At 42.0% G+C, this 13,967-nt stretch overlaps 1 protein-coding gene across 3 annotated transcripts in view; it reads right to left on the bottom strand.

Moving 5' to 3' along the window:
• Positions 1 to 13,433, bottom strand: part of LRRC28 (leucine rich repeat containing 28) — a 61,035-nt gene extending 47,602 nt beyond the window's left edge. For 2 of the 3 annotated variants that reach the window (XM_063142168.1, XM_063142166.1), the window contains exons 1-3: positions 13,345 to 13,433; positions 8,013 to 8,239; positions 2,563 to 2,603 (exon numbers count right to left, since the gene is read on the bottom strand). In XM_063142168.1, the coding sequence (XP_062998238.1) occupies positions 2,563 to 2,603; positions 8,013 to 8,204 (233 nt within the window). In that variant the 5' untranslated portion in view covers positions 8,205 to 8,239; positions 13,345 to 13,433. The remainder of the gene's footprint in view (positions 1 to 2,562; positions 2,604 to 8,012; positions 8,240 to 13,344) is intronic. The other variant, XM_063142167.1, reaches the window with a different exon arrangement.
• Positions 13,434 to 13,967: the final 534 nt, after the last annotated feature.

Genomic DNA, 13,967 nt, shown 5'->3' on the forward strand with positions numbered 1-13,967 from the left:
AACTAATAGCCATGTGCCTAGTTAGATTAGGACAAGCGATGCTCTTGGCCAAGATCCAAAGAACTAGGCAAGGCAAAGGTCTTGCACATGCCCAGTGGGTGGGGGTTGTGTCCCTCTTTGGAAAATAATATCCCCAAACTATATCAAACTGTGAAATTCCAATGGATTTCAAAAGCAGATTACCATGTAGTATGAGGATGCTGCTGTTTGAGAAGCACCAGCTGAGAGACCAACTGGGCATGCAGTTATTTGGATTTGGCCTCTGAATGTCAACTTTGGACATTCCTAGATACTAGGACAGAATAATAGCCACAAATCAAAGATGTATGTACATTAGTATAAAAGGCTCCATTGTGTTAAGTGCTTCTACTTATTTCTAGAGTTAGCTTCTCTGAAGAAAAATATATTACATTCCAGCATTAGTTTTTGGTGGTTTTTAAGGTATCCAGATGATCTGACACCTTGAGTTTTCCAGCCCACCCATTTCAACATCTGATATACTCAAGGTGTCCATCAATAACTATTACCATGACTATAGCTCTATTTAAACTTGAAATGTGCCATATAAAATGCCAATATTGCTACCCAGTTCATTACAAAGTAGCAACAAAGAAAACCAACCCAAATTTCGAGATCTATACTAATGTTTCCCATGTTAAAAAATGTACCAATACTTTAAAATCTGGACAAATATAAATGGAATAATGTTTCCCAAAAGGCCTATTAGGGAAATTAGACCTCTGGCTAATGGTGCAAAATTTATGAGCCAATTGTAAAGTAATGCAGAGATACAGCAAGAGGAGTGTCATCATACTGACAACTTGTTTAATTTTTCCTCACTACGCCTCAATTAGGTTTTACTATCTGATAAATTTTAACAAGATTACTACTATTACAATTCAATCTGCACTTAGATCCCAACCATCTACAATCCAGGGGAAGAGACAGGAGGAAGGGTTGGAAGGCCTGCCATAATTAAGACAAGAACACGTAATATGTATTAAACAAGCTATCTCTGCTTATCAGAGTTTCTAAAAATGACAATCCCTCCAAACATTGATTTCAGTCAGTTTTCTTGTGGCTTCATCAAATTATTATTATTTTAAAGTGCCTGGTGGCAAAACATAAAATGCATCATGAAAAGACTATTCTTCAGCTTCATTATAAAATAGAACTCACATCAGATAAGATGAGGCAAGATTGTTTCTTGAGCAAGCTACAGGCTGCAGGGACCTGTAAAAGTTATTAACTGCACTACAGGTACACAAACCGGTAAGGTGCAGCTCTTCAAGTGAGAAGATAAAGAAAAATATGTTTACACTTCTTAGTTACCTGAAATTCACTCATATGGCCCAAAGAGCCTCCATACAATGTTAGCTGTTCACGTGCCTGTGATTGCATGGAGGACACAAAATGTGACACAAAGATGCAGCAGCTACAGGCACAACTCCCAGTTGGCTACTGACACACTTGCAGAGGCACATTCTCTATTTGCTATGTTTACATTGCTGCCAGGATGCTACAGCTGAAGTAAATCTTCACCTACTAACGCCATATTATTATGTTCTTATGTTACATTTATTTATAAACTGCTGTGGAAATATCAGAAGACATATAAATAAATACAATTCAAGATATTTATATCCTGCTTTTCAACCAAGATTAGCTCCCAAAGTAGTTTACAGTTGAAAAGTGCAATCGAGTACACTATATTAGGGAAACATGCAGGTGTTTATTGCAGTATCTTCAATTACTGGAAGTTGATGTCATAGCCCGGATTCCAGGCTCTTCCCTTCAGAAAGAAGAGGCAAAAGATTCTACAAATTGATGCAAGGCTTGGCATACAGAAGTCCTTCCAATGAGCTGCAGAGTGTTCTTGCCTTGCAGTGAAAGGCATTCATAGTTCTTACAGTATGTGCTACAAGTTGATTAATGGCTATCAGCCTTAATAGCTAAGTGGAAGTTCTATATCTAAAGGCAGTAGACCTCTGAGCACCAGATATGAGTAACAGACAGCAGGGGATGGTTCTCATCTTCAAGCCCTCTTGTGAACTTCCTAGATGCATCAGCCACTGCTGGAAACAAACTGCATACTTAGAACATTATATTACAACAGCTTTTACAAGAGGGATCTTTAAATATTAATGCACACTATTTAAATGCAAAATGCCACTCCAGGCTGTTGTAGAAAAATGAAATATAAATTATATGAAGATAAACATTTCAGTTATTTGCAATAAAGTATTTTTGCAATTTCTATGAGCAAATAACCTAGTTGCTACAGATATAGTCATACAGTAAATGTGTGACATGGTAGTTCCTCCACACTGTCATTTAGCTTAAGAACCACTGAGACAACATATGAATGAAATTAGGTCATGAAAAGACAAACCAATATGGACTTGGCGAAAGCAGATCAACTTTTTAGAAAAAATGGAGGGGACAATTTCACATTTTTCTGAACATTTTAAGGTGTTCACTTATAAAAACTCAGCACTTTCAAGACGTATTTTCTGCTTAGTTAAACATATTACTATAAGCAACAAGGTATCAGACACTCACAGTTCCACAAGGTTTGGGAGCTTCTGGGCAAGGTTCTCTGGCTAAAAAAGAAAAATGACAAAGTTTTAATTTAGCCTCTAAAAGACAAACATTCAACATCAAATCAGCCAACCATTTTGCCAGATTTAAGATGGAACTGAGATGCAGGTCTGTATGTCAGAAGCTAAAAGCAGGGCACAAAACTGTTTTACATGTCCTACCACCGAATCTGGCATTGGTCACATAACTCGGCCTAGAATGGGTGACAACCATTGTTGCGCTAGAGAGTTGCAAGAATGTCAATGTGCCAAGAAGGCCTGAAAGTATGAGAGGGCAGAACTAACTCCCAGTTTGGAGCAGAGAACTCTAGAATAGTGGCACAATCCACCTTAATAAATCAAGGTGCCAAAAACATGAAGAAGAGCGATGACTCAGAAGTTCAACATACACTGATAACTCATATAGCTTATGATATTCTTTAGAACATAATAGAATAGAAAGGCTTCCTGCAAGTTTGCATATTACGCTACGCGAACCTGAGAATAAGGCACCCTTGGTTGGCTGTTTGCTAACTTGACAAATGACTGGGCACTCTGTGGGTTTCCGTGCCTTGTTTCCTCCTGCTAGCTCCCAGGAGGTCTCCCAGGCATCTTTCTGGCAGAACTGTTAGTGTCCTCGGTCCGTACATCAACATCCTTTCAGCAACTGGTCTGCTGGGCTTGTTGGCTACCAAAGAAAACTCCCCCCATTGTGCCTTGCCCAACAGATCGCTAAATGGAATTAATTTTCTGAGGCCTTCTGAATACACTAACATGTTTGCAAACTTTTGGGGGGTGGGGTCTTGCACAAGACCACCTGTCCACTATGTAGCCCAGCATACAGTTACCACTCTTTTATCAACCTCCTTCTCAAACCGCCCAGAGAGCTTCGGCTGGGGGGCGGTATATAAATGTAATAAATAAATAAATAAATAAAATAACCTCTCCTATGGTGCTTCCACTCCCCTAGCTCCCACATCAGATAATAGAAATAACTTTCTGAGCCCGTAGGAACACAGCAACGGGTTCACAAGCTTTTCTTTCAGGGTCTTGCGCATTTGCCTGACAGCTACTTAGCCCAGCATACTGATAACCCCACCTTTGCACAGTCCTTTTAAATTCCATTCTCCACATCAGTGCTTCCCTTAACAGCGAACAATTTTTTTCTAAAGCTGTTTCACCTACTCTCAAAATTATACCTGCCACAAAAATAATTATATCGTGCAACTGCTGGGCATTTTCTGCTCTCCCATTCCCCCCCCCCCCCCCCAACCATAATGCTTGCTATTTCTCTCAATTGGTTCCATTGTTAGCTGTCAGTTATACATATGGGTTATGGAGCAGTGAAGTAGACATATGCAGATTCAAGGCAGAGCACTGATGGGAATTGGTAAACATACACAAATTTCAAGGCAGAACGGAGTAAATATATGCAAATTTCAAGGTAAATATATGCAAATTTCAAGGCGGAACAGTGAGTGGAATCAGTAAATATGCATACATTCCATGGAAGAGCAGCAAACAAGGGGGGAGATTATGCAAATTTCATAGCAGTGAACTTTCAAATGTGCACATTTGTGCAAGATATGTGAACACGTTTGGGACACTTTTTGGTGATTTTTCTTCTTGTTTTGGGGAGAAAGGATGAGGGAGGTGGCAGCACTGGCGAAATCATGAGGTGCGGTAGGGATTTTTGCTAGTCTTGCCAGGCAGCTCTCTAGCCGTTCCTCTGCTGGGTTCAGATGTCACAAGAAGTCACCCTGAACACCCCACAAATCGTGGGTTCTCAGGGTAGCTTGTTCATGAAAATACGAGCCACACTGCAGACACGGTGCCAAGGTCAAATGTCATGACAACTCACCTGTGGTGGCTGGTCTTGTCATGTGAACTAGGTCAATAACCTACAGCAAATTAATGCCTCTGGTCTACAGAATTTAACCATATTGGCTACTTTAACGATAAGCCAGTTTACTAACATTTTTTAACTACTGTAAGAGACTTGTGAAACCTTAAGAGACTAACATTTATTATGACATAAGCTATCATGGACCAGAGTTTATGACATAATAAATGTTCTACTTTTTGCTGCACCAGACTAACATGGCTACCTCTTTGGAAACACTAACTGTAATACATTCCCCACACAGCCAGAACTCTTCTAAACATGGAGATCTTCTAAAGCAAGGTTTTACAAGAGATCATGTTACAGTGTGAAGCCCCTGGTGTTAATTTCATCTTGCAACATTCTGATGGCTCCTATTTCACAAACTGATTAATTGCCACATTATTACTGGCACCCAGAGACACCCCCCTCTGTTGCAATGCTGGAGCTTGACTCCAGGATAGATCCTGAAAGCCTTGAAGATAATATTTGCTGGGGAAAGACACAAGTCCAACCTGTGTGCTTCTCCTGCCCACTTTCATTCATGAGTGTGCAGTTTCTTCCTACATAGTTTCCATGTTGGAAAAAGCTCATGCATAAAGTGGCTCTACGTTACACCAAATTTAGTTTGGATGTTTAACTTGGCTAGGGTAAGACAGATATTGGCAGACCATTTCAATACTCAAGAGCCTGCAGTCCTTCACTGGATAGTCCTTTTAAACCATTATTTCCTTGGTGTTTTCAAACTGTACTACTTAGAGGACAGACAGCACTGTTCATAGCTAGAAGCACGATCATAATTCTTCTGTTTATTTTCTATGCCATGAGGCAGGAATCTTTAGTTTTGGTTGCCACCTACTGGAGAGTTCTTGCTAAATACATTTTCCCCCAGTTCATTTTTGTAGTATTAGAAGCATCTAATATCCTTAAACTGCCTTGTAAACAAGTCTGAATAAGTTCTCATGATATGCACGAATAGCCATAATACTACTGACATATTACACCAACCCTGTAAGGTAACAAAATTAATGTGAAAAACTTTGAACATTCTGAAGTGATATACAGATACTAAGCATCAAGACCAGATTGGAAGAAATAATGAAAACAAAGCAAAGTAGCGGTCTTAGATTTACTGGGTCAGACTTTAGTAATCTGCTAATTAACTCTTCTGGCATCTCCTTACAACACTGCGAACTGAGCTTAATCAATAACTTGATGGTTCTCACCCAAGATGATTTTGTAGTGCAATATGTTAAGAATTTGTTAATGTCCCATTGTTTGGGAAAGGGGAAAGAGTAAGTCTACATATAATAGTCAATGATCTGGTTCACATGATCAAGATAAGCCACGGTGGCTTATAACCCTAGATTGGGTTGTTGGAGAACTGCCCCTGCCCCAACAAGCCAGCGTACTCAGGTCCAGACAACACAACCAGCTGTGCCTGGGCAGTAAATTTATGGAAATTACGCCCAGCATGTGTGGCGATACAAATAAGCCACCATGGCTTATTTTGAATATACAAACCAGCCCAATATTTAAAATGAAAGTTGTTCATTGTACTCGTTAGCTGGTTTAGCTTAATTTTAAGCAACCAACTGACTCAACTCACTCTGAGTTTATTATTTTTTAATTAAAAATACATGTTTTAAGGGGGTTGGGAGTGAAGAGCTTTTGTCGGTGCCATTAAGAGTTCTTTATGGGCACTGCATTGGGGGGGCCTGGACTAGGAAGCCCCTGTGTGTCATTTCAACTAACAGCACTGCATATACATTTCACGTTGGTGGGAAGAGAAGGAGGAAATGGTAGCTCATCTCTGTCCCCCTGTTATCTTGGGTAAAAGTACATCATAAGAAGTAGAAGACCAGTAGAAAGTCCAAGAAAAGCCCACTCTCTTTTCCCCCCCAATAGGGGCTTCAAGAAGGGAACTTTCCTGCTGGTACACCTAGCACAAGATGCCTTCCTGACAATGACACTTACCTAACCCCACAATCTGATGACATGTATGGAAGAGGTGGTACAACTAGGTGGCAAAAAAAATGCAGCAAAGAGGCAATGTAACCTTGCCTCCACTGGCTGGTTCAGATATGCACAAGCCTCTTCCACCCCCAATCCCCAGTATGAAGCCCTTTCGCGCCTCCCTTTGCATGTACTTCAATTAAACCTGCAAGTTTCCAATTAACTACTGTTTCCTGTTTTGTCTGAACCAGGAATCCATGTTTACTCAGCTTTAGAACAAGCCAGGATCTTAAACTAAGCTCAAGCCATGGATTCACATCCCAGCTTGTTCCAATTATGAACTTCTTGGTTTAACTGCTGCTTGTGCAAAGTGTGAAGGGGCTGCATGTGCAAGCAAATGGTTTGTACATATCTCATCTTATTAGGGCAAGATATGATCATCTGAAAGTAGCTACTGAAAGCTGCTGAACACTCAAATATAGCCTGTCAAGATTCTTCAGAGGATGTCATGTTGAAACATCAATTTGAAGAGCGTGCCTTGGAGATGTAACACAATGTACTTGTGGCCAGGAAGCTATAAGCCTTATCCAGGATTACTGTTGCTTGAAGTGGCACACATACAAGTAAATAAACCTGAAATATTTCCTTCACGTTTGACAAGAAGCTTCCACAAGGCTTGGAGTCAGAACTATGTCCTCTTTCTTCATTGGGCCCTCTTTGACCTGGTTCACACCAAGGTGGTAAACATGTCTGGGCTGTAACAGTTCTGAATGGGACTCACACAATCAAATGTTCTTCCTTATAAAAGAATTCCTTCCACAAAGAAAACTAGGATGCAAAAGAAAAGGCTTTTAGTCTAGCCCTGGCATGCTAGTTTTTTATGTGCAGGATTCTCCCTCCATCCCCCATGAGGGAACCTTTACTCATTTGAGTTTCTGCCTACAGTCTGAAGTGGTACAGCCCAGACATGGGCCTAATATCTTAGTGAAAACTAGCCCTTTGATGAAAACATGTTCTTAGCTCATTTCAGGACTGGCAAAGGAAATGGCTTCTACAGATGCATAGCTGTAAAAAGCAACTGCCACATCTTAAATTTTACAATTTGGAAGTTTTTTTCTTCCCATTCAATCTGTATTAGCCACAATTTCCTTCACAGCAACAGGTTTTGATCAGCAGAAGAGCATTTTGCAAGATCATGCTTTCTAAAGTTAGGTATCCAAATCAATATGAACTCTCAACCATGATTTAAAAAGCCAGCTCTCAATTTTCTGCCCCTGTCTCCCAACTTTGTTACAATCTGGTGTGACCAAGAAACAGAACTTAGGAAAGGACTATTCAGATAATAGGACTGGTGTCACGAGAGAACTTTGACTACTGGGTGGTAGAGAATCGTAATAAATGAAGGGGAAGGAAGAGAATTAGCCACTACCATAACTGCAAACGCCGAGTGCCCCCTGTCTCCCATATAACTGAATAGCTGCCATTCACTTCTATGCGAAAAAGTGGAATTCTACTCTCAAGGACCGTGTCTTTTGCACAAACCCTATCCATCACAATGGCAAGCATTTTGCTAGTTATACAATGAAAAGTCATACCAAGGTGGTTAATGAATTTCTTTTCATATAGAGTCTCTCCAAGTATCGCAGACCTTCATCCTTCAGCAGCTCTAAAGGAAAGTGATGCAGATTTCGGTAGTTTAAAAATAAGTTCTTGTGTCTTTCTAGCTTTGCCTCCAATATTGTTTTACAGAGTTCTGACGCCATGGTAAATACAGGCCCAGCCACCATATTAGAACTCTACACATTGCAGAAGTTGATCATTTCTAAAATGGAAAGTAAAAGAAAAACCGTGTTTTAACAAGGCTCTCAATTGGCTGTTTTCCAGAAGCATTATTTTTCTGCAACATGCTTGTTTGTTTATACATATGGGTTACGGAGCATATTTTATATACATGGGTTACACTGCCTATTTTACAAAAACATTCAAGAAGCTAACAAAAGTGAAAACCAAATACAGATGAAATCCAAGAGACAGAGACAAACACCACAAAAAACTAATAAAACTAATACATCACAAGATCATAAATATACTGTATTTCTTCAATTCTAAGACACACTTTTCCCCCATATAAACACCTCTAAAAATGGGGTGTGTCTTAGAATCGTGGGTGTGTCTTTGGGTGTTTTTTTCTGTTGGTGGTACTGAAATTAGTGTGCGTCTTACAATTGATGGCGTCTTACAATCGAAGAAATACGGTAAAACCAACACACACACACACACACACACACACCAAGACACATCCAATTCTGGCCAATTCATCTGATTTTGTCAAGTGGTTACATGTAAATTTAGCATTAGGAAAGGCAGCTGGATATCTGACCAGTAAGGAAGTAGAACTTTCCAATTTATGACCTTCTAGCATCCAACAGTAACGTGGCTCTTGTGTCTAGGAAAGTAATGCTAGGCTTGGGATAGAGATAGAGTTATTGGAAGAGAAGCTTCATTTCTATGGAATGTACATGCACACAAACGAACACACACTTATTTTATCCCCCTGGTGCCTCTGAACAAACAAGTTGTGCAGACTTTCAAGACAATGCAAAAGGCTGTTTACAAGAAGCAAAAAATGAGATAAATGTACACACCATGTGAAGCAATTCCTCTTTCAAACTACCACAACTCTCTGAGAAAAATAGGCCAGCTCCACAATATATTACACTGCTCAAACAAACAAATATAGCTATTATAAGGCTGTTAATTGGTGCACAGTATCAGTTCCATATTACACCTGCCTTGATAGACCTGCACAAGTTGCCAATTGCTTTTCAGGCTCAATTCAATGTGTTAGTCTTAACTTTTAAGGCCTTGAATAGCTGAGGACATGGTTATCTAAGGGGCAACTTGTCTCACTGACCCTGTTCAGATGACATGCTAAGCCACAGTGGTTAAGCATGTTGAGCTAAACATGATGGTTTATAGCATGTCACATGAACCATGACTTAGTGCGTTGTGTGAACCATTCCTAATCAAAGTGGCTACATAACCACAGTTTAAATACTCACAAAACACTTGCTGCAAAAGGGTTCTTGGCTTAACTATGGCTTAGCGTGTTTTCTGAACAGACCCACTATGAACTTGTCCAAGTACTAAGATCTGCAGCAGAGGACTTTTGAGGGTACCATTACTTGGAGACGGCTGTTTATTAGGTATATGTGAAAGGGCTTTCTCCTGTGTTGCCCCCAAACTATGGAATGTACTTCCTCAAGATGGGCCCCACTCTTTGGGTTTTAGAAAGGGTGTAAAGAAACATCTTTTCAACATAACCTTTAAAATGTGTAGTTTTTAATGTTTTTGCTGTTTGTAAAGTCCTTGTTTTTATTGCTGCAAGGTGTTATTGTTTTGAATTGGTGTTGTTTTGAATTGTTGTATTTAACATCTATTTTTATTGTTAAATACAAATATTGTTGTACCTAACAACTAAAAAGCCATCAAGGCTTTTTAGCAGATAAGGCGATATATACATGTTAACAATAACAAATAAATATAAGTAGAACTACAACACAGTAAAGACTTCAAGATGTATTCATTTAAACAAAGTTGTGCATTTCAGGAATATTAGAAATTTAAGTTAGGCAAAAGAAACTCAACATAAGGTGCTTCTTTCTAGAACAGATATAGGGATAAGGAAAGCTGTGGGGGGTATTGAAGAATTCTGCAGAACAAGAAACGAGTAATAGAAAAAGTGGCAAAGCATGCATATTAGTTAAGGTTGGCTCAAGACCTTTTACCAGTCTTATTACAATGTGACTCCTCTTAATGTCGAGGATTCTGGGGCATTTCACTTTCTGTAGATAACAATGCCTATGTAGACCAGTTCCTAGGAAACACTGGCAGGAGGGTGCTGTTGCACACACGTCCTACTTGTGCGTTTCCATGGGCAGCTGCTTGGCCACTGTGTGAACAGAATACGGGAATAGATGGACTTTCTGATCCAGCCTGGCTCTTCTTGTGTTCCTAACAAACTATGCCTAAAGCAGATCAAGAATAGATATGTGCATCTTGCCCCTGGCCCAGCAGGCATTCTCTGAACACTCTCACCATAAGAAATTACCTGTCTGCTTTCATAGCTGACCTGACCTGGTTACTGGCTAAATTAGGGTCACTCTAGGCCAAAGCAAGGTTTACATGAGTTACATCCCAAATGTACATACATCTTTTTCAGACTTTGCATATATCGTAGGACACTACCACTTTGTCACAGTTTCTTACCCAACCTATATGCAACATAGGAAATGCACATGCCAAAGGAGGGACATTTGCTAACTGGAAGCATATTTCCTTTGCAAGGCTACAGGTTCAATCCCAAAAACCTCCAGGTAACAGGTGATGGGAAAACTCTCCACCTAAGTCCCCGGAGAGTCACTGCCAGACCGCGTACACCAGTCTTCTCCAACCCAGCGCCATCCACATGCTTGGGCGTACAATCCCCATCAGCCCCACCCAGCATGACCAATAGTCAGGGATGATGGAAGTTGTAGTCGAAAACATCTGGAGGGCCCCAGTTTTGGGGAAGGCTGAAGTTTATAATACTGAGCTAGAGAGACAAATAACCAGGCCCGGCGTAAAAAAAGCATCTGTTACACTTGATATTAGAACATAAGAAGTGCCATGCTGAATCAGACCAAGGGTCAATCTAGTCCAGCACTCTGTTCACACAGTGGCCAACCACTCATCAGCCAGGGATGAACAAGCAGGACATGGTGCAACAGCACCCTCCCACCCATGTTCCCCAGCACCTGGTGCACACAGGCTTACTACCTTGAATACTGAAGACAGCACCCAACCATCAGGGCTAGTAGCCATTGATAGCCTTCGCCTCCAGGAATTTATCCAACCCCCTTTTAAAGCCATCCAAACTGGTGGCCATCACTACATCTTGTGGCAGTGAGTTCCATAATTTCACTGTGCCTTGTGTGAAGAAGTCCTTCCTTTTTTTCTGTCCCAACTCTCCCACCTATCAGCTTCATAGGATGACCCCATTGGGTTCTAGTATTTTGAGAGAGGAAGAAAAATGTCTCCTTATTCAAATTCTCCACATTGTGTATAATTTTGTACCCCTCTATCATGTCTCCCCTCAGCCTCCTTTTTTTCCGAGCTAAACAATCCCAGTTGATGTAACCTTTCCTCCTAGGGGAGATGCTCCAGCCCCTCTACCATTTCAGCTGGGCTTTCCACATTGGTGGCAATCCCAGGATATCCCAGGATAGGGAGGAAGCAGCAGCCAGGCAACTCTCCATAGTGCCTGCGTCCAGCTCCAGCTGAGAGCCCCCCTTCCTCCTGCTACCAACTGTCTCTGCAGATCCACCAGTGAGGGAGGAAGCAGCAGCCAGGCACCTCTCCATCGTGCCTGGGTCCAGCTCCAGCTGAGAGCCTCCCTTCCTCCTGCTACCAACTGTCTCTGCAAAGGCCACCAGTGAGGGAGGAAGCAGCAGCCAGGCACCTCTCCATCCTGCCTGGGTCCAGCTCCAGCTGAGAGCCTCCCTTCCTCCTGCTACCAACTGTCTCTCCAAAGGCCACCAGTGAGGGAGGAAGCAGCAGCCAAGCACCTCTCCATCGTGCCTGGGTCCAGCTCCAGCTGAGAGCCCCTCCCTCCTGCTACCAACTGTCACTGCTGAACTTTGCAACTAAGATTTAAGTGCCTGAATTTCCTTTCCTTCCCCCCTTCTCCCTCCCAATCCCCTTTCCTTTTCATAGATTTCATAGAATCATAGAGTTGGAAGGGTCCTAACAAGGCCATCGAGTCCAACCCCCTACTCAATGCAGGAATCAATGTACTTGGGGTTCCCTAGTAGTCACCCTTCCAGAAACTGACCAGGCCTACACCTCGTTCGCTTCCTCAAGTTTGCAGCATCTCATGCCATCACACTAAATAAGCTGGTCAGTTCTGATCGGCTGGTCAGTTCTGATCATTTTTTGATTTTGTGTCAGTTCTGATCATTTTCTGATTTTGTGTCATGTCTTTTAGGTTGTAAGCCTGTGGGCAGGGGCTGTCAAGAAATACTTTTGTAAGAGCCTTTTTATGGCTGAATGGCGGCATAAAGATGCTCCAGAAGACTAGGCCAAAGGAACATCTAGTTCTGGATCTTGCTTCTTACAGTGGCAAACTAGATAGCTATGGGAAGCCTAACCAGAGCATGGAGGCAATAGTCTTCTCCTTTAGTGCTCTCCAACAAAAGATATTCAGTGGCTCATTTATAAACTCTCAACCTGCAGGTTATAAATAACCATTATCACCAGTCATTAATTAGGGATAGACATATCTGTCAATTTCAGTTTCTCTTAGTTTCTCATTTTTCTAATCTTAAGTTCAGTTTCTCCCAAGCTTTGAGAATTTGTTTGTTAAGTTGTGTTACCCTGTTGTGTTTGTTACCCTGTGCCTGTTTGGTGCATTCTCTTCCCCTCCTTATTGTTTTATTATGATTTTATTAGAATGTAAGCCTATGCGGCAGGGCCTTGCTATTTACTGTTATACTCTGTACAACACCATGTGCATTGATGGTGCTATATTAATAATAATAATAATTATGCTTAAATAAATAAATAAATCTTCCTCCACCGTTTCAGTGCAACCCTGAGAAGGACCCCCCTGAAACAGCATGGAAAACAATGAATATTATGGTATGGCGGGGGGAGGGGGAGAGTAGAGAGAAAGAAGAAGGTGTGGTTTTACTTTTAACAATTGCCGTGAGGGAGGGAGGGAGGGGGCGGGGAAGGGAGAGGAAGCCCATAATTCCCTTCCCACGTCTCTATAGCAACAGGGAGAAAGGGAGCGGGGAAGCAAGGCCCGCTTCTTTGTTTTTCCAACCCCCGGCCACGAATTCCCCCACCCGAGGGGCGTTGTTGTGTGTAGGGGGGCGCCGCACTCACCTGCGTCCCTACGCTGAGGAGGCCGCGAAGGGGCCGACGCTTGAATAAGTCTCACTCAGCGCCAGGTGAGAAACAGCACCAAGAAACGTCAACATCCGGGTAGGCGGGCCGGAGAAATGGAACAGAGAGCGCTGATTGGACGCAAGAAGTCACGCGAGAGTTCAGTGTTGTTGTTTTAAAAAAAACCCTCCCCGGCGCATGCGCTAATCCCCCTCCCCGAGATTTATAAACGCCGCTCCTCAACGGATAAACAACCCCGGCGCGTGGGAGAGGGGAGGGCCAGGCTAAGCCCCGCCTCCTTCTCCACTCGAATGTCGTTGGATAGGCTGCCTCGCCCACACTTGCGGAGGGGGGCGTGCGCTGAGGCCACGCCCATATCCGCCATTTCAAATAAGCAGCCCGTTTCCCTCAGGGAACTAGTAGACTGCTTTCTGCAAGCATAGTAAGAGCGCAATCCCTATGCATGTATAAAACAGACAGAAGTCCTAACAACTCCAAGCGTTCCTACAGCCAGCATAGGACTTCTTTCTGTCTGAACATACAGGGGATTGTGCCCTAAAATAATATTGAACGATATTAAACAGTTGCACACGAAATACCCAACATATTCTTGAAATTAGGGG

This window comes from Elgaria multicarinata, chromosome 16 (genome assembly GCF_023053635.1).
Source record: "Elgaria multicarinata webbii isolate HBS135686 ecotype San Diego chromosome 16, rElgMul1.1.pri, whole genome shotgun sequence".
Lineage (NCBI taxonomy): Eukaryota > Metazoa > Chordata > Lepidosauria > Squamata > Anguidae > Elgaria > Elgaria multicarinata.